At 41.6% G+C, this 24015-nt stretch overlaps 1 protein-coding gene across 1 annotated transcript in view; it reads left to right on the top strand.

The window, feature by feature from the left end:
• The window catches only part of CHD7 (chromodomain helicase DNA binding protein 7), a 131223-nt gene that overhangs the window by 56604 nt on the left and 50604 nt on the right, over window positions 1-24015 (top strand). The window contains exon 3 of the mRNA XM_084260803.1: window positions 16435-16856. Coding sequence (XP_084116929.1) covers window positions 16435-16856 — 422 coding nt within the window. The remainder of the gene's footprint in view (window positions 1-16434; window positions 16857-24015) is intronic.

Raw genomic sequence — 24015 nt, 5'->3', positions numbered from 1 at the left:
GACAGCACGAAACCACCGTTACCAGTTGTTTGACAGGTTAGTATTAGTAAGCCAGCTAGAAAAAGATGGCTTTAGCCTGTGATACGTACCCTCCATGCCTGTCAACTTATTCCATCAGAGAACCTTTGAGTCAGTGGGAATCGGCTGGCAGGGCAGGCAAACCCGATCACTGTTTCCATTTCACAGGGTGGAAATGTGTGGCCCGGGTAGCACGCCTGGGGTTACGCAGGCGGCCACAAACCTCCTCCCTCTTCCGCCCTGACACCCTGGGCAGGCTCTTGCTCACTGCCTGCTGCTGGCTCCGAGGGGTGCCCGCCTCTGCAGCCCTCACTTGATAAGAGTTAACACCACCCGTTCCTCAACTTGACTTCTCCTGTGTGTGTGTCCTCAAAAAGGCAAAAAAGCCTTTGGGTGTGGTCTCCTCTGCTTTGGCTTTTGATACATCCAAAACATAAGCACTGCACCTTCAGAAAGGAACTTTCTGCATTTAAAGGGCTTCTGCTGACTGTGTCTGGGTAATGAAAAATTCGTAGGGAGAACTGTGGGGACTAATACATAAAAAGGAATATTAGCACTGTACATGAAAACACCTACCTTCGGTCCTAGAAAACCGGAGTTTTATTTATTGCAAGTCACAAACACTGAATTACTTCAGTCTTGGTAAGCCTTTACCTCAGGAGCGTACTCTGTGACTTGTAGATGCTAGATGAGGTATATGCTTGTATTCCTAAGTGAGGAAACATTGAATGGGTCAGAACGTGTACTTCAGCTATGTAAAGCGCAGGTTTTCTTGTGTAACCTGCAGGTTGTCTTTCCCTTGGAGTCTGGTACGCTTCTAATAGGTGTAAAAGAGGAAAACTTGCTCTTCTCTCTCTCTTCCAAGTGGCTTTACACCAACTTGTACAAATTTACCCCAACACAAAGCACTCCTGTAAACCACTTAATTGCCTCAGTGGGTGGGGTTGGGAATAGAAGGCATTTACATTGTTAATTTACTGGTCTGTAAAGCTGACAAAGCAGGAATGGGGCTTCTGGTCTGGGTGCTCTGGGGCAATTTTGGAAACACACAGGTAGGGGTTTTTTTGAGGGGAGAATTTGTTCTATCTTCATTTATTCTCATTGATTCAGAACACTTTTTTATTAAGGAAGCTGTTGAGAAAGGACAAACTTCCTATCACATTAGAAAGAAATTTTCTCAGGAGTCTTTTTAGTAGCAGTATTCCTGTTGCAAGTTTAAGATGCACATGCCCAGCAATAAAATACCAGCATTTCCTGCACTAACCCACTCTGTATGTATATATATACACCACCAATAATTAAATAATGTAACTGTAAGTGGACAACTGAGGACTAGTAATTTAATAAATTAATTCCTTCTATTTTTTAAAAATCTCTTATCTTCCACAGTACCTTAAAAAAATATATAAAAAAACCCAACCTAAAAACCTCACTTCTGCATTAGTTTGGGGAAAATTGTCCTAGCCAGGCAATAGAAAAACTATTGCAAAAGGACACTGGGACTGTAGCATCTTTATTTAAAAAGTAACTTTCTGTTTTAAACAGCACTGCTGCATTTTATATGACAGTTGAGATATGAAAAAAGACAATTCTTAGTCAAAGAAGGATGTTATAAATACAAAGATTTGAAATAACAGATTTTTCTTCGGATACCTTGAGCAGTCAGTGTTCACAGCAGCGATGATTTGAGGATGTGAGTGAAGAAAGGCTTATAAAAGAGGTAATACTCTAAGGTTTTTTCTGACTCTGTTGGTCAGTAATTATAAAAGCTGTTTGGGTAACCCTTTTCTCAGGTTTGAATGTAAAACTGCAACCAAAAGCTTGTCTGGCCAGCCCTATTAATCTGTTTAATAGAGATTTCCTTCCTGTAGAAAACGAAATGGTTATTTTAAGCATATTTAACTCATTTCTGAACTAGTAACGTCCAGTGTTTGTCATATTCCATATTATGTTTGTTGAAATGCATTTTTTAATTTAAACATTTTGCTGTTGATTTTTACAGTCACCAGTCTTTAGGAGCAAAGTACTTGTAAAGATCTGGGCTTTCCAGTTGAGCTTCTGGCTGTCGTGTGTCTCATCACTGCATGAACTACTCTTCCTAACCTTATCAAACTTCAGTTTTAAAGAGCACTTGGCTTTTGCTCTCAGTACTCCTCGGTTTGAAATTCATACCCAAATGAGATTACTCTGAATGCTGGAAGAGGCATCTGATTTTCTATCCTAAATTCATATCGTGGCACAAACGTTTCCCCGGCTTTGCTGGGAGTAATCTTAAGAGGCACTTCAGTATTTTAACTATCTCTTCCTCGTTGTACGTTGCACCAGTTGGTATAGACATCCTGTGGTTAAGTACAAACTACTTCAGCCTTCAGCTACACTGGCTTACCTTGTTTTATGTAAGCACAAATGAATACCAAAAGTCAAGGGTAATAATGACATAGCACTGAGGTATTTAATCTTTGGGAATGCGTATGAAAAGCTAGTTAAATTTGTGATGGCTCTACACTGGTGGGTTTAGTTTCTTTGATAGTGTTTTGAAGTTGTGAGGTGTCCACACGTTTCCGAGCATCTAATTTAAAACTAAGAGTGAGTAAGTGCAAGCTGTGCTACTTCTGCCAGAGCTGCAGCTGCGTAATGCTTAAAGGACACCTTCCCTTGCAATAACATTTAAAACTACGAATTGCTGTTACTCATCTGCAGTCCTCTTCCCACAGCTCGAGCTCAGGGCTATAATGGAACCTATTATGGCAAAAGGTCTATGACTCAGCCATTGAGCCATGCAAACTCTTGGCTTCTTTAATTGGCACCATTAAATCTTCAGTAGTTTTTCTCTCATAAAATAGGTATCGTTGATGTAAAATGCATCAGCACTGAAGATATATTGTACCTTTTACCCTCTGATTTCCATGACTTGATCAACTGGAGGTGTTTAAAGGCTAGTTAATCGGAAGGACTTTTCTAGAATTACTGCTTTTCCTTAACAATTTAGCATTGTATCTAAACCAAAATGCAACAAAGCTGTCTCACAAGTCATTATTTTTTGGATTGTTTTCCCCTTCTGTTCAGAGACTGAAGAGTGAAACAAAACCCTGCCTTTGCATTGTGTTTTATCTTCACAGAGCTTCTGTGTGACAGTGGGGAAAATGGTAATTCCCAAGTATGTAAGCAGGGAAGAACCTGCATGATTTAGATGATTTTGTTTTGTTTGTTTTGCATTTGTGGGGTTTTTTGTTTGGTTGGGGGTTTTTCTTGTGAATATATATTGAAAGGTGAACATGGAAACAGTTGTAATTTGGGAACAGGGTCAGGTATCAGTAGAGGAAATTTAAACAACACTGTGGAAGTTAAATATTTGAAAACATACATATTTGTAAATATATATGTGAGAAAAAAGTATCTTTTAACTCTGTTGTCTCCCTACATATTTAATATGTGACAAATTTTCAAGTATCACTGTAAGCATCAGTGTCTCTCAGAGAGGGGTGTGCTGAGGGCATTCAGAATACTATAGTTGTTACCATCTGCAGAGCTCCCCTGTTTGTACCTACAGTTGGCAAGAAGTCTTTGGTTGTTATGCTTGCATATACTTTCTTGAAAGTAAATATCAAGAAACAACAAAGTTAGTTATAGAAAATGTTAAAGTATGTAAATTAATACGTACATCTTAAGTGATTGTGCTTACAGAATGATGGCAAGCTGCGAAGCTAGAAGTTAGGAAAGATCAGAAGTAGGGATGGTCCCTACATGTTCCTTGTGCCCATGAAATAGGATATAATCCCATCTCTGCCCATGGGTCTTCTGTGATATTAGTAGCTATCCATTTGGGTTTGTTATTTGAGGTGTGGCCCGATAATTTATTTACTGTTGAATAAACCCAGTCTTGAACATCACTGAATCTTGTGAAACTCTTTGTGCAAATGCTCCCTCTCTCCATATCTTGGTAAAGAATCAATTGCTAAATGAGCTTTTTTTAAGGCAATTTTAAACATAGCACAGAAAACCCTCAACAACCACTACTTAATTCATCTTCTGAACTCTCCTACAATGCGTGTTCTCCATGTTATATACGGGGAAACCAAGACTGAGGGACAGGGAATTGAGTGAGGGCAGAAGGACAGACATAGGATTTAGGGCTTAGTATGTGTTGTGCTGGGCTGTGTTGCTGTAATGCTTAAGCCTGTTAGATGTCAAAGTAGGCACTCTCTTGCAGTTGTGGTTGGCACTTCTTAAGAAAGGGGATCCATGGCAAGTACATTGCTGGAGATCCGTGTCAGAAATAAGTTCGTATGTAATTTAAAAGAAAAAATAAAGGGCACACAAGAACCCCTTCTGGAAAAAAGTTCAAAAGCATTGCAGTGAGTTGAGGCCAGTGGATAAAAGGACAGAAAATTATCTTTCCTGACATTCACAGACTTCATCACAGCCTATTGCCTTGCAGTCTTTCCCTTTTCTGTACGTAAGGTTTTAAGGCAACTTGAGTCTTCAGGATAAGATCTTAGTGATTCAGATTTGATTTAGTTTAGGAGTCTCATCCATGCTGTATGCGGAGTAAGGCAGCAGTTCTGGAGGTAACTAGGGGGAGGAGTCAGCCTGAACATTAAGAGATGTTAATGTACAAAGTTAAGTAGTAGGAAGTAGAATTTGTTTCGTAACTGATACTAACAACGTTTATTCTTTGCTTTCAAGTATTTAAATAAATAATTTAGACTATAATTTTAGAAAGAAAAACATGTTTATAATTTATAATAGGTTTTCTGAGGATTATAGTGAACTTTAAATACTGTTCTCCCAAGACAACAGTGCATGTTTACAATTTCACTTGAACGGTGACTCATTTGGTCAGTGCCTGGAGAAAGCTTTTGAATTTCTGCTAGACAAGAACAATTTAACAATTGACAAAAATGGGGTAGAAAAGTCACTCCAACTTAATGGGGACAGCTAATATAAATAAAAGTGGTAGTGGGGTTTTGGAAGGTTGTGGTTTTTTGTTGTTCTTCTGACGTGCAACTTCTTTGTAAGTAAGGAAATGGCATTTTGTATGTTATAACAAAATGTTAACTTCTATATCATTTTAAGTGGTGAGCCTTCTAGTACTAAGCATGCTCACCTGAGGGGCTGTGAGAATGAAACAGCAACAAGTAAAACACTGAGATTTGGAGTAGACATAAACAGTAGAGACAGTATGATTGAGCTACTGTGGATGTCATCATAGATATTGGAAAACATTTACCAAATATGGCCTTTTTTGTGAAGTTCTGAAGTGAGACTCTCTTAATGAGCATAAGTAAGCAAACTTGAAGATCAAAAGTCATGAAAATAATAAAGTTGGTTTTGACTAGGTTTGACTTCCATTGCCTTGGTGGTGCGTTACATACTTTAGTGTTAGGCATCTGTGGGAATGGAGAATTCTGTGTGTTTTGACAGATTTGTAGTGGAAAAGCTCTGAGTGCAACTTAGAGCTAAAAGAAGGCACTAGCTCAAGTAACAAATTAAAAAGTCTTCATAATTTTGATCGTGCATACGGTGCAACTTCACCTTGCAGAGGGGGGAGATGGCAAGGTAAGAGAAAGAGAATTGTATTAGTTATCTAGTGTGGTCTGTAACAAGTCATCTCAACAAAACATTGATGAACTAAAAGTTAATCAGCTCCAATCTGAAACCATAGTATCAGTGTTGATACTGTTTCTTCTAATCCTTTAAACTCGTACGCTGCTACGCTCTTATCTACAAGATATCTTGGGGAAATGGAAGGAATCTTGCTGTAAACCAAGAAAGAATTCAGAAAGTTTTGTTATTTAATAAGAATACATATGGATAGCATTGTGGAAGTATTGCAGGACTTGAGCAGGACCTCCTTTCTAGGAACAGCAATAAAATCTCAGGGGTTCAAGTTCTGTGTCATTTCTGTTGAAATCTTGAACCTTTATGACCATTCCCCTTTTCTTGAACTATTAGCATGTGATTATATATATTTATACCTCTGGGGAAAACTTGTTCTTTTTTCATGAGGGCTTGCAGATAGAAGTGATAAAGCTTTTGGTGAAGGCTCTTAATTAATTTCATCTTCTTTTCATCAGAATCATAATCTGACGCATGTTTGTCATTAAACTGTTGATCGATAAGTTTTTTTGGTTTTTGATATGTGCAGGCTTCTTGAACGTGTTTAGCAAGTCTAGGATCTGATGGGGGAGAAACAAAAATGCTGGGCTTCTGTTTTCCTAGATATAGGAAAGGGTTAGGAAAGTGATATTGGAACAAACACTGCACACCACCAAATTGTCTAAAAATACATTTGAAGACATTCTGCTGGTGGTTGCTGTATTTTATATCTTTATGCATGTATGCTGTAAAGCCCCTCAGTTGCTGCCCTCATTCATTTCTACAAGAGGGGGCTTGGTGGGCAGTGGAGGGCCCCAGCCTGCCTCCTGTGAGCTGGCTTTCCCCACAGGTGGGCTAGGCCTGTTGCAGACCCTTGTACTGAAAGAGGGACCAGGCGGCTGCCCCAGGCAGGTGTGCAGGGCAAAGCAGAGCATGGCTTACCATGGAGAGAACTGGCTGTGACTAGTGGCTTTCTAAGGCTTCAGGAGGCTGGTAGGGAGTGACTAGAAGATACCCAGGTGTAGAAGAAAGGACACAATTATGTGTGTGCATGACTATGGCATGTGGTCATGGACATGAAGTCCATAAAGCTGAGTTTGAGGACTTCCTGGCACAGGCGTGATGTAAAAAACCCCCAACCAACCATGTACACGGCAGTACAATATGTGCTTCTATCCACACTGCTCCTGTCCGTGCTCATCTCTGCTGCTAGTCTTTACAGTCCTTACTTCCTTACAGTCTTTATTGCACTTTGGGCCCTTTGATGCCCCTAAGCATCACAGGATGTCCATCAAACAGGTAATATTGCTGAGCTTTTCTTCACTTGATCCTTAGGCACTGCAGAGCAGGCAGAAGTTAGAATTTCCTGACCTGATGGTTTTCAGCTTTCTGTAGTGAGGAAAAAAAAATAGATTAATTGCTATTTTTCTCTCTACTGTTGTTCTCCCTTCCTTAGATTAAAATGCACTTTATTTCATGTAAACTATCAGAAGATAAAGTGTACTTTATCTGAATTCAGATAAAGCATACTTTATTAGAGATTCTGTAAATCAGAAAAGAGGTATCACTTCTGAATTTATACTTACAACTTATGTTTTAATTTTTTTAATAGTATGTGCATGTGTTTCTTGTTAACTCTTCTGGAGGTTAGAAAGGGTGGGGGGAAAAAGTACCAGACTACAAAATGCTTTTGCTGTTAGCGCTGCTGGCAGCAGTGAAAGCACAGGCAAAACTTTTTTGTCTGTTTGTGGTCAGAAGCAGCAGTGTTTGCACCAGGTATACTGGTCTTCCGTCTTCCCCTTAGTCATAAAACTGATGCCATTTGCTCTGTGTTACTGTGATTTAGGTTTGATAACTGTAGAGAGCGATATTGATAGAATTAGGTATGAGCTAATTAAGGTTCCTTGCAGAATGGCTCTCTGAGTGACTTTGTCTTCTGTAGAAAAACAAAATTGTAGGGGATATTTATCGCTTTAATTACTCTTGGCAGGCTGTAAGTGCTTAATACACCAAGTCAGTCAGGACTGTTTTGTTGGGTTTTCTTTTTCTGGGGAAGGAACAAGGGTTTGAGTGGAAATCATAGTTTGTACCAGAGAGTTCGTAACCTGTGGTGATGGCAATACAGTGTGATGTAAGAACAGGTTACACTTCAGAGAGGATGATTCTCAGTGTATTTGACGGTCAGTAACTGAGCAGAGGGAATTCTGCTGGCAGAGGGGGGAGGCTGCGTGTGGAGGGAACTACACATCCCCTCAGCACCCTGGATTTCAAAGCTTGACTGTGAAAGGTGCCCAAGAGAGGGAGAAGGTTTTCCTATTTCAGAGGAACTGCTTCACTTCCACAGTGGAGCTGAAAGGTTGTAGGGAATGGGAAGGCAAGCCTAAGAGCAACAATGCAGCCTGTACATATGCTAAAATGTGAAGTTTCTAGTTTTAAAGCTTATGTATATAATAGCAGCAGTTTCAAAGTTACTAGGTCAGTTTAATACACAAAGGTTCCCCCGCCCCCACTCCACCCCATTCCCTCTTTTCTGGAGAGGTTGGTAGTACGATACTGGGTCCCTGGGAAACGCTTTCATCCTGGCATGTTCTTACTGTATTGCGTGACTTCTCTATCTTGCCTGGAGATGTGCAGAGTCCACTGTGTTTTAGAAGGATTAGAAAGGACTGGTGGTAAAACCTCCTGGATGTTGTCTAACAGAAAGAATTTGTCAGCAAACACTAGGTATGTTGATAGCTATGCTGGGGTGTAACTTCACAAAGAAAATAGCCACGTTTTAAAATAAAAGTCACTACAGACTCCATAGCGTAAACTCAGCAAACCTTCTGTGGTGGTACTTTTGTTGGCATGTTTCTGTTAGGTCTGCTTCTTGATAACAGAGTGGACACAGAAGAGAGGTTTCCTTTGCCAGTGGCTGTGCAGGGAAGGTGGGCTTGAGGTAGAGCACAGGCTGTCAATGTGAGCAATACGGCTTCTACCAGTAGAATTTGGTACCTAATCATCCCACCCTTTCTATTTGTCACTGTAAGCTAGAGTTAGTAAAAACCTGCCAAAATCGAGTCTTTGACCAGTCCCTGTGGTGGTGGTGGAGAGCCAGGCTTGTACTGTTAGTGTGTAATATCCAAGTCCCACCCTGCTTGTGTAAGGAGCAATCTTACCTCAGTAGCTATTATGAAGTAATCCATAGCAAAATGTATTAATTAATAAAATAATATATATATATATGATAAATAAACTTCTATTCATTTATTATATATCTTGCAGACCACCACATTAACTGTTACATACTGTATGTGGTAGCTGCTGTGGTTTCATACCTGGAAAGCTGATCTGGGGCATACAGCCTTCATTGTCACAGGGGTGGCAGTTGTCTGTCTGATCAACACTGTTGTCGATTCTGATCAAAGGACAGCAAAGGGAAGAGCTCTCGTACAGGATATGTTGGTTTTGAGCTGTGAACAGGCCATCAGCACTCATCGTGCTCTCGCTTCACGTGATGGGTCACAGCAACCCCATGCAGTGCTGCAGGCTTGGGGAAGGGTGGCTGGAAACCTGCCTGGTGGAAAAGGACCTGGGGGTGTTGGTCAGCAGCCAGCTGAATCTGAGCCAGCACTGTGGCCAGGAAAGCCAATGGCACCCGGGCTTGTGTCAGGAGTAGCGTGGCCAGCAGGAGTAGGGAAGGGATCATCCCCCCCTGTGTGAGGCTGCACCTCGAGTACTGTGTTTTGTTTTGGGCCCCTCACTACAAGACAGACATCGAAGTGCTCTGGAGTGTGTGCAGAGAAGGGCAGCAAAGCTGGTGAAGGGTCTACAGCACAAGTCTTGGGAGGAGCAGTTGAGGGAGCTGGGATTGTTTAGCTTGGAGAAAAGGAGGCTGAGGCTTATCGCTCTCTATAGCTCCCTGAAAGGAGCTTGTAGCCAGATGGGTGTTGGTCTCTTCTCCCAAGTAAAAAGTGATAGGACAAGAGGAAATGGCCTCAAGTTGCACCAGGGGAGGTTTAGATTGAATAGTTGGAAAAACTTGACCAAAAGGCTTGTCAAGCACTGACACAGGCTGCCCAGGGAAGTGGTTGAGTCACATTTCCTGGAGATACTGAAAAGACACATAGATGTGGTGCTTAAGAACATGGGGTAGTGGTGGACTTGGCAATGCTAGGTTAGCAGATGCACTTGGTGATCTGATACTGTAGCTGTGCTGAGACTCAAGTAAGGAGCTCTGTATTTTGTATAGACGGTTCCTGTTCTTACACAGACCGTAATTGGGTGATATTTTCAGCTCCCCCAAAATCAGCAATGAGTGTACTTACGCAGTGGTGGCTTTAATCACTTCCATCCCACTGTTAGGATGATGCCAGCATCAAAGTTTTGATCAGAGTTTTTCTGAAGACTTTGGATCAGCAAGTTGTAACCTACTAGTAGTTGCACCTGTTCATAAATAGTTTCAATTAGTAGTAACAGAGCAGGAAGACTTGCTTAAGAAATCAATGGTATTGCAGCAGCACCTCATTGAGACATGAACTTTTTTCATGCAAAGTTACTTCATTGTCAAATTTTACCTTGTTAAGAAGGTATTACTAGAACTTTTATTTTCCATATGCTTTCATCTGTGTTTTGTAGAAGTATGGCAAGAGATTTAGTCAACTACAATATTCCTGTGGCGTCTGGTTGCAAAATCGGCTTTTATTCTCATCTGATGTGATGCCTTTCCCTTTATTGCAGAAAAGATCAATGACAGTGCTTCTTGGTTTATAAAGACAAGTTGGCACTTTGGAACCAATGTGTTTTTAAAGGAGTTTCTGAAGTACTGAGATACCTTAAAATATTTGGGGTAATATGAAACGGTTTAGAAACTGAAGGTAACACTAAATATTTTCATACAGTAAAGTAGAAAAGACATAATACATCCTCAATTAATGGCAGTAGTTCCACAGAAGAGGGAAGGGATCATCAGTCACAATAAAGGAGGAGAGACAGATTGGTAGAACAGATTTTGGAATGAATTATGGGTGCGAGTGTAGTCTTGAGGGTGTTTCTGAAGTTCAGCTACTACAGGAAAAAAACCTGTACAGCTGTACTATTGTTAAATGTAGGTACTGGTATTTGGTGGTAATTTTGAAGGTGCTGGTGTTGCCTGTTTACCTCTGGAGTCTTTACTGATACGCGAGCTTTGTATTTACGTTGGTCTAGAAAAGCGCGTTTCAGATGGAGGGAGAACCAAGGCAGGCCTAATGCTGAAAGCGTTGATGAGACATGTTGAGAATTGCAGGGACAAAGCAATGTATAGGGAATGACACCAAGTCGTTCTAAACAAATCCTTTGGAGGGATAGGCAAGATGAGTAGCTTGTTCTAAACAATCCAGAGGCATGATGAATCCTTTCATTAACCTTTGAAAGGAAGAATGGTGGAGCAATTTCTACATGTGATGGCTTTTAACTCTTTAGGATTGTACCATCAGGAAGGACACAAATTCAAAAAGCCTGGTCTTTGTGGCACTAGGTAGAGCTTGTTCCAGAAGTGATGCTGTAGTCCATCTTCTGTTTTAAAAGAACCTTCTCTGGTCACAGGTTCCCATTTTAACTTTTCCAAAGTGAAGGTGATAATTGCTGCAAAAGAGAATATGCGGTAACAATGTGCCTAAACTGAAGTATCTTCCATAGTATAGATACCACACCGGAGGGTTTGCGTTTTGGGGCCACTGGGAACTGACTGAGCACTTGCTCTACTGCTACACAATGCAGCTAATAAACCAAAGTTCAAGACAATTTAAAGGTGGTGTGAATACGTCGGATCTCTTAAAATATGGAAAAGAGCAGGGAGGTGGGAATTACCCGTGAGGGAAATAAAAGTAGTCCTGGTCAAAAGGAGCGGTTTTGTTTGTTTGGTTTGGTTGGTGCTGATGATTAAATTTCAGAGAGTTGGCTGAGTCATGTGGCGTGCTTTGCTGCTCTTGCTTCATACTTCGTAAAGCTCAATATTGGCTCAAGTTGCTGCTCTGCTAGGGAAGCAACACGCTCAGCTACTTCCAGTGCTTAAGCACAGTTGATTGTGGTTCAAGCCGTGTTCAAGCAACAGAGAGATTCTGCTCCTTAACCTCCCTCCCTGCCACTAACCTTGGCTGGTTTAATCCCTTGGCCTGCCCATCTTGATACTTCACCTAACAGGCCTGGCTTGAGACATGTGTCTGTGCTTTGGGCAGAGGAGAAAGAGTTTAGCTGTACTCCTGGAAGCGGCTCTGAAACGCAGGCACCGCTGTTTCTAACTTTGCAGATCTTGGTGATACATTGTTGGAAGCTAAAAAAAAAAAAGTTTGAATTCCAGAAAACTGCGATTTTTGCACTCCAGAAACAATTTCTCAAATAGTGTTGTCATTGCGATTTGCTCAGATACTATTGGCAAGAGCACGTTGCTGTTCTGGGTAACCTGTTGAGCTGCAAATTATTTTAACTCCTCAGAGTTCCCGAAGAATCTCTGTTTTGCTCTAATAAGCTGCGGTCTTTAGGAGCTTCCTGTGTTGTGATACTGCATGCAAATAGCATTGACTAACTGTCAGGCGGTGGGAATTGATGAGAAAATGCCCATTGTAAAATTAAACGGTATTACTGAAGACTGTACCATGCTGCTGGTGAGGGAGGTGACTAGCCCCAGTAGTCGGTGGTAGGAGTATTAATGTGAGCTCCAGGTTTTTTCGCATGATTAAAACAGGCCATCTGTTCTTTGTTAAATGTTTACAAAAACAGCTTTTCTCTAAAAGATTTAAAGAGATGTGGGTCTAGTAAACACACCAATATTTTTGAGCACCTTTTTCACCTTATTTCAAATAATACCAAAAATAATTCTGCTGCAATATCAAATAGGGTGAATACCTATTTGTGTTTAATCTTAACCTGTTTCTTTCCTGTGGCAGATTAAATTCTGTACCAACATGCTAAATTATGGCTTTGTTATTACTAAAAGCATCAGGGGAAGCGATTTCTGTCAAGTGCGCGGATATATTTTCCAATCTTTTGGTGAAAACTTGTAATATACATATTTTTTAATTTTGTAAATGGAAGATGGGGTTCTTTCATTAGAAATTGTGACCCTCTAACTAGAGTTAATCCTTTGTAGATTTAAAGAAGTAGAACTATTTGAAATAATTCCCTGCGGTAGGCTTAATCTAATATTTACTAGTGAAAGCCTGTTCTTCCTTTTCTCCCTCCTCAAGAGCAGCAGACAACTGGTTTGGGGTAAGAAAATGCATCTTTTCAAGCTGCTTCCATCTCCTTTTTCTCACTAGATTTGTGCTGCTCCTACACAGCTTCACACTAGGGAGCAATGTGGGGTTGGTTGTCAGTCAGGGAGAAACCATTTTAACGTGTTGTAAAAATGCAGGCACAGACTTCCTAGAAAAATAAAGCTAATCACACCCCTCTCTCAGGAAGAGTGCTACGATTTAAAAGACAAAGTGAATTACAAAAAGTTGCAAAACCACAAAGGGAGTGGCATGTGGCAAAAGTAATGTATTTTCAAGTAATAGGAAATAAACCCAAAGCCTAATTAGAGCAGAGTTGGTTTGTTTTTTTTTTTGTAGCTGAATGTTTTGGGACTTTCAGTATACAAAACAAAACAATATTTTAATTCATATGCTTGGTAACATACATAACATGGTACTGTAAAGAAAAGGCAGTAAGTTGGGGGTTCTTAGTATTTTTTTATGAATAATGTTTAAGTCTAATATATAGTTTTAAGTAGTTTTAGAGCGTGAGAACGACTCCTGTGGATAAACTTCTTGAGGTAGTAAGAATCTGAATTCTCATAGGATGACCATCTTCCATAGTGAGTTACTGAGTTCTAAGTGTGGAAACAACCGCTGCCATCCTCAGTGCGTTACCTGCTGGCCAGACCTCACATTAATGCTGCGGATGTCAAATCGCAAAGGGTCGACGTTGCCGTCGAGGAGACTCGGAAAGCTCCCTGCCCTACCTTATGTTCAGATTTCCTTATGACTGTGCTGTCAGTTGTTGTTTAGATTCCTAAAACAAGCAAACAAACCAACAAAGACAGCCCACCGGTCTTAGAAAGGAGAAAAGGGTTTAATTTTTTTTAATTAGATTAAAAAGGTAATGAGAATACTCGGGCACATACAAAGCTTCGTATTGATTTCTGTGACACGGTCGTATCGCTAATGAAGGTGCAACCTTGAAAATGTTATAGAATTACATTTACATGGCATTACTGGATTTCTTGTGGCTTTTTAGTAATTGTTGGTGTGGCTGTTTGACGTGCTTCAGAGGAAGAAAAATTAAACTACTGATTCTTACTTGTTATAGAAAGTTGAGTCTTACACATAAGCTTCTAGGTAGCTGTAAAAGCCTCTCTTAATATGGGAAACAAATACTGTAGTGCCAAACACGAGGTACTTGCTCAATATGTTTTACAAAGAAAGAAAATCTTAGATTTCTTATATGTTAGGAATAGAAATTAAACAGCATTTAAAAACAGGAGTGAGTATTGTGGCATATGGCTTGGTGAAAACTTGCACTCGAGGTCTCTTAAAAACGTAGGGTCCATAAGATATGGCAGATAATACAGAAATATATTGGCTACCTTGGGAAAATGTTTGTTAAATGTGCTGCCCCAGAGAAATATGGGTAAGTAGTACTTCCTGGTGACCTGCCTAATATTCTTGTCTCTTCCTACCTAAAAATAAATGTTAAACAGTGCAAGTATGTAACAGTCTGAGGTACAGAGAAGACAGTTTGAACAGACAGAATGAACAATCATTCAGTTCAAAACCAAATAGAAGATTTAAAAATATATCTATTTTGTGTAATGGACAGTAGGGATGCTGAATTCATTAGCACCACGGACTTCCTGGGACCAATGTTTCCTATACAGGTATCAGTCTTTATGAACTTGCCAGTATGAAGATACATATGATGATTACAACAGATTTCTTCAAGGATGCCTAATGTGACATTGCTTTGAGGTGGGGCTGGTTGATGTGCTAATGCAATGGGTGCATCATCTTTGCATTAGAGCTGAGTTTCCACTGTAACTAAGGCCCCATTGCACTAAAAAGTACCTTAATCAACAGGTGGAGGACAGAAACATGTAGGAGTGACCATGAAAGTTCTTAGGTAAGCCAAGTAGACCCAGATCTTAAGCCAGTCACTCAGAACTTCCCTCCAGTCTAGGATTTGTCTCTATAAGGAACTGTAGTGTCTACTGTTCAAACTGCTCCCAAACAGGAATAAAGAGTTATCTTGATAGTCTCACTCCTTTGCTGTTTGGGTAGCTTCTGAGGATGCAAGTGTATTCAGGGCACAGGGGGTTTTTTTGCTATTGTGAAGCAATGCTGAAAACAGGACTGTTGTGATTCAGTTTGCTTACATTCAGGAAACTGTTATTACTATATTTGGAAAGTTAACATGTGCATTCACTTTCTTGTGTAATGATACTAAGAATTTTATTTCCTAAATCTTAAGTGTGTTGTATTTTTAAAAAGATCCAGGTGGCTAAAGTATATGTCTGTGTATGTCCATCAGTTCTCCTTATGCTCACAGGCTGTGTTTGTATGAATTTGTTTGCATGCTTGCCACTCCTAAGTAAACACGGTTTGAATTTAAAAAAAAAAAAAAAAGGATAAAAGGAAATGTGAATAATGCTATAGACAGTTACAGTTGGTGCTATTCCTGGAAGTAAAATTCTGATTTGCTCTAAACCTTTCTTCTCCACAATACAATGGATCAAACATCTCAAATGGCTGGACTTTGTGATCATGGCTAATGGGGAACTCTTCTACCTATAATCATGCTGACTTAATTTTCAGGGAAGAGAAAAGGAGGAGAAAGAGGGTGGGACAATGGTCTAACCGAATATGCAGTTGGAAGAAAGGCATCAGTACAGTGTCATGCTATTACTTTTTCTTCTTGAAAAGCGCTGTCTTCCTGCATTTGTAGCCATGGTCAGGCATTGAGAAGCAGGTTGGAGCTTTGATATGCTGCAAAGTCACGGTAGAGCTTACACATTTTTCATTGCAGGCTCCTGGATCTTTGTGTAGAACAGAACCATTCGGAGGAAAAGAGCTGCAGATACACCCAAGATGTTTAGTCCAGGCACTTGCCATTTGTGTAGTTATACATACGGTTTCCCGTACTTCAAGTCTGGTGTAAACATGATATGCTACACAGAATTTGAAATAGGATGCTTTTACAGGTTCACAAACACTTAAGGTAGTACTCTATCCAATCTGAAGCACAAACAAATCTATTTCCATTACAAGTAGGGAGCTGTGGATCTTTGACTTAAAATGTAGCAGTATATTACATTTTAAAGTGGCTTAATTCTTCACGTGCTGATCAAAATACCTGCAGTCACAGCTGAACCAATGTAAATTGTGCAGGTTTATTTTCTGTAAATAACAGCCTGTGAATGTAGTTTATTTTCCTTTTGCATGTCTAGAAAGAAACTTTTAACTTTTTTTTTCCAGGTGACAAAATTCCAGTGCAGTTGAATAATTTCTAACAGGTTATTTGTTGTACTAACAGTTATTTTTAAATATCTGAAATAAAAATTGCTGTTCCTTTGGCATCTAAAGGTTAAAGACCCTAAATATATTCTGTACAATAATTTTATCCTTTCTATATCAAGAATTTCTGGTCATTTTGCTACTCTCACTGCAGAAAGCTTTGGGTTTTACTGTACAATATTTCAGATGTGCTACTAGATTAATCTGCTTCGTATTTTCTCCCTCTGTTACCACTTGCTCCAAAAGAGCAAAGTTTTAGAAATCCAAGTTGCAAATCTACAATTTTATTTCTGTTTGTCTCTCTCAGCATTCTCCATCGGAACCCTTTTTAGAGAAACCAGTGCCGGATATGACTCAGGTTAGTGGACCGAATACCCAGCTAGTGAAAAGCGATGATTATCTGCCATCGATTGAGCCGCAGCCACAGCAAAAGAAAAAGAAAAAGAAAAACAATCACATTGCTGCAGAAGGTCCCAGCAAAGGTTTTGGTAAGGAAGACTTTCCTGGGGGACTTGACAGCCAGAATCTAAGCAGGAACTCAGTGGATTGCTCCCAAGAAGAGAAGAAGAAAAAGAAAAAGCCCAAGGCAAAAAAAGAACCGAAGGATCCTAAAGAACCCAAGGAAAAGAAGGAACCCAAGACCCCCAAAGTCCCTAAGACCCCTAAAGAGCCAAAGGAAAAGAAAGCAAAAAGTACCACGCCAAAACCCAAGACCAGCAAAAAGGCCAGGTAAGTCAGGAAACTTGTGTGTGTGCTCAGAGAAAAACAGTGTGTTTGTCGGATTTCTAAAGCATCCGTGCTGAATGGCGGGGGCGGAGAGGAAATCTCGTTCTGTCGTTTGCCTTCTGCCATCTACAGCATCATGTTTTTGAGGAACTCGGGTACATTTCTCTTGTTTGGCTTTCCTGTTTATGGTTTCACAGTTATTTTAAACAAGGTGGAAAGGCAGAAGGTTAATTTTTCTTCTCAAGATGTAAAAATTTCTGGATGTGTTAGATTTCAGAACTGTTTCTCTTCTAATGCTGACCTGTCCTCGTGTGTGGTTTGTGTAATAAGACAAAACTGCTTCAACATTAATGTAGTTTTGACCAAATCCAGAGATCAAGAGATGAAGGCTCAGAGCAAAAATATTTGATGATGGTTTTTTTTCTCTAAGAAGCTAGGTACTTCAGTGCTGTTACGAGTTGTGCAGCCCTTACAGGCACTATTTTATACTGACACAATATAATAGACTATAAGTTCCGCTGTTAAAAAGGCATTTTTATATGGATATTGATGTATCCTCACTGTAGGGATTATATTAATTTTGCTGTTGCATGTAAAGACAATTTTCTTAGCAGAAAGTCTTTGTAGATAGACCAGATGCTTCAATCCCATTTCTTAACTGGTTTCACTCAGTGTCGTGTCCCTTTATCAGGATAGGCTGAAAATGCTCTGGAGTAGTATGAGAAAGAACAAACTGCTGTTACACATGAGTAAATACGTCATAGATAATAACACAGATTCTTTCCTTACCCCTCAACTCCCTAAACACCATGATTACAAATGCCTACTTGAAAGAAAACCAAGAGGAAAAAGACATTAAAGCTCATTTTTTTTTCATTTGTACCTAGAATTTCTTACAACTGTTCTGAATTTGTTCCAAACATCTGAATCTGTTTTTCAAGATGTGGCTAGCGTTATAAAATATAACTTCCAGATGGAAGCACAGCCAGACTTGGCTAATCCAAATCAGTTTGCAAAATCCATTTGTATTAGGGTTTAAAAATTGCAGTTAATGAATCAGCTTTGCATATATTGTACAAGACTTGAGTGTTGCTTAGGTTCGATAGAGCTCAGTGGCTCAATGAGGCATGGACAGTAGGAGGTTACTGTTCTTTTTGGCAAGAGAAAGAAGTTTCAGTGTTAGCAGAGATGTAGTTTCCCAAAGAATTTATAAACACTGGCTTGTAAAAAAATCAATGTTGTCCTGAACAGGTCATATTAACTGTTCAGTAAATTACAGTTGATGAGCCTATCCTATTGCAGAAGTTACTTGGGCAGTGTTCCAGGCTGTGCTAAGGATGGGGTTTACATCCATAGCAATCCATATAGCATGTGGTTTTTTGAAACCAAAATACTGTATCTGCCAAAACATCCTTTTTGTTCCATGTCCCTGCACTCATAGGTGTAAAGGCTGACTGGGCCAATGGATGTGCTCGGATTGAGCATCTCAGCACTTTTTGCCAGCAAGAAGTTTAAGGGGGAAAAAAAAAGCGCTTTTAGTGCAGGACTTCTCAATTTGTGTAGTTTTACAAGAGCTTGACTACAGAGTAGAAAGGGTTAGAAGGATTCTGCCTCAGAAACATCCATGGGTTCCTGTGGCTGTGCTGCTGGACATCAGACCTCAGAGCTGGTCTGTCCTGTCCGCTCAATCCCTAGTATCTCTTTGTGCATCTTCTCTATATCTTCGGATGTGCCATGCAGATGAAGGGAGCAGGGTTGCCTTTGAAAGAACAAATCACAGCTCATTTTGTTGTGTTTGTAGGAGGCTCTTTATCTTCTTTCCCATGCATTGACTCTTGTCTGTGGGTAGCTAGAGGACTTACAGTTTTCTAGTAAGCACTGAGCTCTGTTGTTTTACCTGTGAGAAACGTGTTCAGTGTGGCTTTAAGAGCATGTGCTTTTCTTTATGCTTAGTCAGGGGTGGGGAGAACGTCCTACTTTCCCATAAAGGGCTTGTGTCTCTGTTACCAAATACTCTTCTGAAAACAAGGTGGTTGTCATTTTGTGGTCTTGTCAGCTTCGGTATCAAGCTGCTTTAAAGAACTCCGAGACAGTGTCGGGATGCTGTGCTGCCAGAGAATTTTAAATAGGTGAAATAAATTTGCTTACTTTGGCAATATCAGAGGCTAGGGAACCTGTCCAGTGACAGATCACTGAATCAGGTTTTTAGATAAATCACCAGTCCAAACATTTAATTGTCTGAGCCATGGTATTTCAGCAGCACTAACTCCACGAAATATTACAGTAGCTGCAGTGAGTGATCTAGATTGATAGTATGATTATGTTGAAGTATAATATTTTAATAAAGCTACCGTCTGCCATGTGTTTACTACTAACGATTATATTGCCCGCTATTTTGCTTCTAAACATTGAAAGTAGTGTGTTTTTTAGATTTCTGAATGCTTTGCACAATGATGTTTTAATTCCTGAATAAGCTGAGCAGTTTTAAGAGTTTTGTACCTGTGTAAACTACAGGTAAATAGTCAGGCATGTTAAAAGTATTTATTGCAGAGCAACAGTTTTTTGAATAGAGTATAACAAGTCCTTAACAGTTAATTTTGACACAGATTGTATTGATTATACATATACTTAAATACCATACTAGATCTATCTATCTTAAAACCCTTTTGTAATTTAATACAGCTCATAATTTAACCCTGTTGCTTCAGTTCTGATTTTTGACTAAAAGTATAATCCTTTTATTAACAAAAAAAAAAAGATGGAGAGAAACTTTATCCTTCACATCTCTTCTACCTTTGGTGTAAGTTGTGACAAAATGAGCTGCCTGACCCACTGAAATGTACTTCAGTGAGTGAGAACAGTCAGATTGGAGAATGGAAGCAGCTGATTAATTTCATGGTGGTTTGAATTGCCTGTCCCATGGCATCTTAAAAACACCCAAATGAGCTGCTAGTGTGTTGTACAGCAGACTTGATGATTTTGAGAGATCACACATTAATATTGTACTGAACACTTTAGCTGGGGTTAAACCATGGCAAATGGATATTAGCCCAGTCCTGCCAGGACAGAAAGCCAAATACAACAGTGGCTGGAAGAAAAACCCAAATCTGTTGCAGACCAAACTAGTCAGGTTCAAAAGGAAAATGTATGTATACCTAGGTTCCCAAATGAAGGGGTTTCATTAAGTTGCTTAGGCGCAAGTATTATGTGGGCTCTTAACGTTACAGAGAGATCTTTAAAGCACATGCAAACCAGGCAGATTTTTCTGAAAGTAGATGGACAGGGAAAGGCAAGTAGTCCTACTGAATTGCAAAGTCATGGCTCAGATGTCTGTTCCTCCTGTGCTTGTCCCTGGAGGAGATGAGGACCACCTGTTTGAGAAGATCACGCTGCAGCACAGCTGATAGCTCTCCCGCTGCTTCCTATGAAACCCTAGAGAGTGGCCACCAATTACGGTGGGAGAAGCAGTAACCACTTGTGAGGGCCAAATGGCAGCTCCTCACAGGAGCTCATCCCTCCTCCCATCTCCTCAAAGCCGTGTGCTGTGTTTCACAGGAGCTGGTCTTATCTGCTTCCTCTCGTCCCTGTGGCAGAGGAAACTCTTTGTCCTTCCCACACGTACAGCAGCAGCCTGGGATGCAGGGTAGGGCAAGTGAGTGGCTGTGTGCAAGGGGAGCGCTAAGCACGAGCATAATTACATCTTTTAGAGGGAGACAGACTTTTTTGGCACATGGATTTGTTGTTTGTTGTGTCAGAAAGGGGATGGCTCCTGGCCGCGGAAGTGGGAAGAGGCCGCTGTGCAGTGGAGCGGCGGGGTCAGCAGGACGCAGCACCCTGGGGAGCTGGAGGACAGGAAGAGAGGTCCTGGGGCTGTGGTGGTAGTTTCCACTCCCAGGCTCGGATCCTACTGAGCCAAGGCAGGAAGGAATTGCCTGTGAGAGGGAACAGGAAATCATACGAGATTTCCATGTGTGTGTCCACTGAGGCTGTTCCTGTTCACACCTGTCCTCATCTCCCTTTTGAACCAGCCCAGCTGCCAGATATTTACCTTTGCTGCCAGCAGACCTTGTGGGCTTTGCTGTTATTTGTTAATAATTTGGCTGAGTTTTCAGGCTGGGGGGGGAAGTGCCATTGTCTTCCCTCCTTTTTTATTATATATTTAAAAATGATTTTTTAAAAGAAGTTTTTCTTAAACTAGAAGCTTAAAAATAATTATTTTCCGCAGGTGAGGCAGTAAAGAAAGTATGGTGGCTCTGGCATTTGAAGAGGGTGGGATTTTTTACGGTTTTGATGCTTCACAGTGGGTGTATAACGTTCTTTCCAGATAGGTTCCAATCACGAATTTGTCACAGGAGACTATTTCCAAACAGTAAAATAGGTATCAATAGTCTGTTTGATTTTAAATGTGTAAATTACAGGAGAAAAAAAAGCATCATCCAAATCCTGGTAGCCATCATAAATTATGCTAATAGACAGATCTGTCAGTTACCCAGATCAGATGGAGTAGTTGCACAATGTAAACACAGAGCTCATTACTTCCCCTCTTAATCCTGTGAAGCATGCCATGTTTTTTAGGGTATTCTCAAGTCTCATGTTTTGGCCCTGGTAAGTTCCTGGACTTCTGACTGTAGCTCTGTAGGTGGCTGCTCGACTAACTGACACAAAACTCTTGGTCTAGGGTTGGATACTTGTTTTGAGATTGTAATTTAGACTTTCTTTGCAACTATCTATCTTACTGTTTTCCTCCTCAGCCCCTCTTTTCCTTCATGTTGGCTGTTTGTCTGACCTTCTGCAGGTCACCTTACTGATCCCCTTTGGTCAATATGCTAGGCAGTCCTTGGGAATAAGAGGATGAGACTGGGAAGTGATATTGCATAGCGATACTGTAAAACGTCTAATCTGAACAGTGTTGGTATCATTTCAGTAGAAGGACTAGTTTTAGCTCATGTTTTTAAAATATTTTAGCAGGGTTTTGTGTGTGCAAATACTAGTTAAGTTTCAGATTTTCTTGGTTTGGGACTGGACACTATCCTATCTCCAGTGGGACTTGGCTAAATTTTGTATTCATGCATGTGTAAAAACAAATACGAGAGTTTTTTAATGGGCATATTACAGTTCACCTCTCTTGTTGCCAAATTTGGAAAGTACTGTCAGATGTGCATCCAGAGTTAAGCATTGACAGTCAGACCATAATGGTAATCCCAGAGTCTAAGAAGAGGGTTTTACCTGCCTGTACTGTCATGTAGAAAGGTAATTCTGTTCCAGGCTAACACCATTCCTGAGTGGCATGAGTATGATCTGCTGGACAACGGAAAGGCAGAGTCAGAAAGTGGGTACATTTAATTGTCAGGAACAGATAATGCTGGCTCTGCGGGCAGGTGGAGAGGAACAACAGTTGCTGACAACAGGGAGGAAGCTGATGATCCCACTGGCGGGGGGGGAACTCCTGGGTGCGTGATGCCCTGGGAAGTAGTATCTCGCCTCGTGCAAGCAGACGGTGCTGTCCTTCCGTGCTTCACCTTCCTTTCTTTCCTTGAAACTGTAACTATGCATTTAAAAGGAGCAATTCTTCTGCTGAATTTAGAACTTAAAATTCTCGGTACAGCGTACGAGGGCTTTGTTCTCTCCAAGTTGGTGGCTCTTTCATGTGTCTTGTTTTTTAACTGGCCTGGCAAGGGAAGAGGGGTTATTTGAAACTGTGTCCCAATTGCTTCATCCTCCTCCCCAGTACGGAGAGTGAGTCAGTGCGCTGCGGCAGGGCTAAGGGGTATATGTAGGTCACGAGATACCCTTAGCTTGCAGTCCCTGCCGCTAGGAGCAGGGAAAGGAAGGTCTGACAGAGGCCAGAAAGAGACCTTTGTCAGGGTGGACCCGCCGCTGGTGCCCCTGGCCGGGTCTTTGTCTGGTCTGGGCCTCACCGGGCGACGAGTGCCGGGGAGGGCAGCAGCAGTGGGTCCACCCGGGGCAGGCAGGCCCCTCAGTAGCACTTCCCGGCCTTTCAGCAAGTCGTTATTTTAGCAAACCTCGGCCCTGCTGTTCTTCCCAACTTTACCCCCGTTATTCATAGGCGGCAGGGTAACGACTGCTCGAACTTAATCGCGTGCCTTGCTCTGATTTACGGGGGTCAGGGGCAAGAAGCGCCAGCCTGTCAGCTCGCCTCACCTGGCGGCCGCCCAGCTCCCCTGACGCAGGCGTACCTTTGATTTAAATCCGAGAGGTACCTGAAGAGAGCTTTTAGGTTTGGGTTTGTGTTTTTTGGGGTTGGCTTTTTTTTCTTCTTCTTTTTTTTTTTTTTTTTTTGGAAGCGGTTTCGCGGTGATTTGATAAAAGGCGGTGGTGGTCGGGTGTGTGTGTGTGTGTGTGTGTGTGTGGTGGAGAGCGGGGAGGGGGGGGGGGGGGGCGCACAGGACGCGGCCGCGCAGGTGCCGGGAGCGCCCGGGCGCTGATTGAGGGAAGCAGATGGCTGCAGTCGGTGGCCGCCAGCCAGCGGAGCAGGTGCTGGTCACGTGGCCGCGGGTTGCCGGGGCGACGCGAGCGCTCTCGGCGCGCGGATGAAAGGCAAGGGGCCCCGCTTCAGCTGCGGCTTTGTGCCATTGGTGGCAGCTAGAGCGGAAACAAACGCTGGGAGGGGAGCCGCTGCCCGCGCGCCGCCCGCGCGCCCGGGGGAGGCCGGCCCGGCCGGTCGGCGGGCGGGCATGGCGGGGCCGCGATCGCCCCTTCTTCTTCTCCGCCTTTACCGAGGGCTTGGCTTGTGTCCGCCGTCCTTCCGCCGTAGCAAACGCATCTCCCCACCAACACACCCCCAAACCCACCCCCCCACCCCCCTTTTCTTTTTTTAATTCTCACAGTTTGAGGTGAGGGGAGGGTTTTGAGAGGAAAGCAGCGCTGTGCCCTGTAACTTCACGGTAATACAACTTCATTTTCAAAGCTCCCAGTCTCTTCGCATGTAAAATCTACCTTACTTTTAAGTCAACAGTAGTTTAAACACCGGCTGCACAAAGAGGAGGATAATACTGCAACCAAGTTGTCTCGGTCCCCCAGCGACGTGTAACCATATTTGGGAATTTTAAATTACAGCCCTGAAATCCGCCTTCAGTGGGCCAGTGCATGTGCTGATCAAAATGAACAAGCTTAGAGCTGGTGTGTGTTCCAGAAGTTACAA

This window comes from Gallinula chloropus (assembly GCF_964237585.1).
Source record: "Gallinula chloropus genome assembly, chromosome: 2".
NCBI lineage: Eukaryota > Metazoa > Chordata > Aves > Gruiformes > Rallidae > Gallinula > Gallinula chloropus.
The sequence above is the reverse complement of the archived record's forward strand: the minus strand, read 5'-3'. Positions and strand labels throughout refer to the sequence as shown.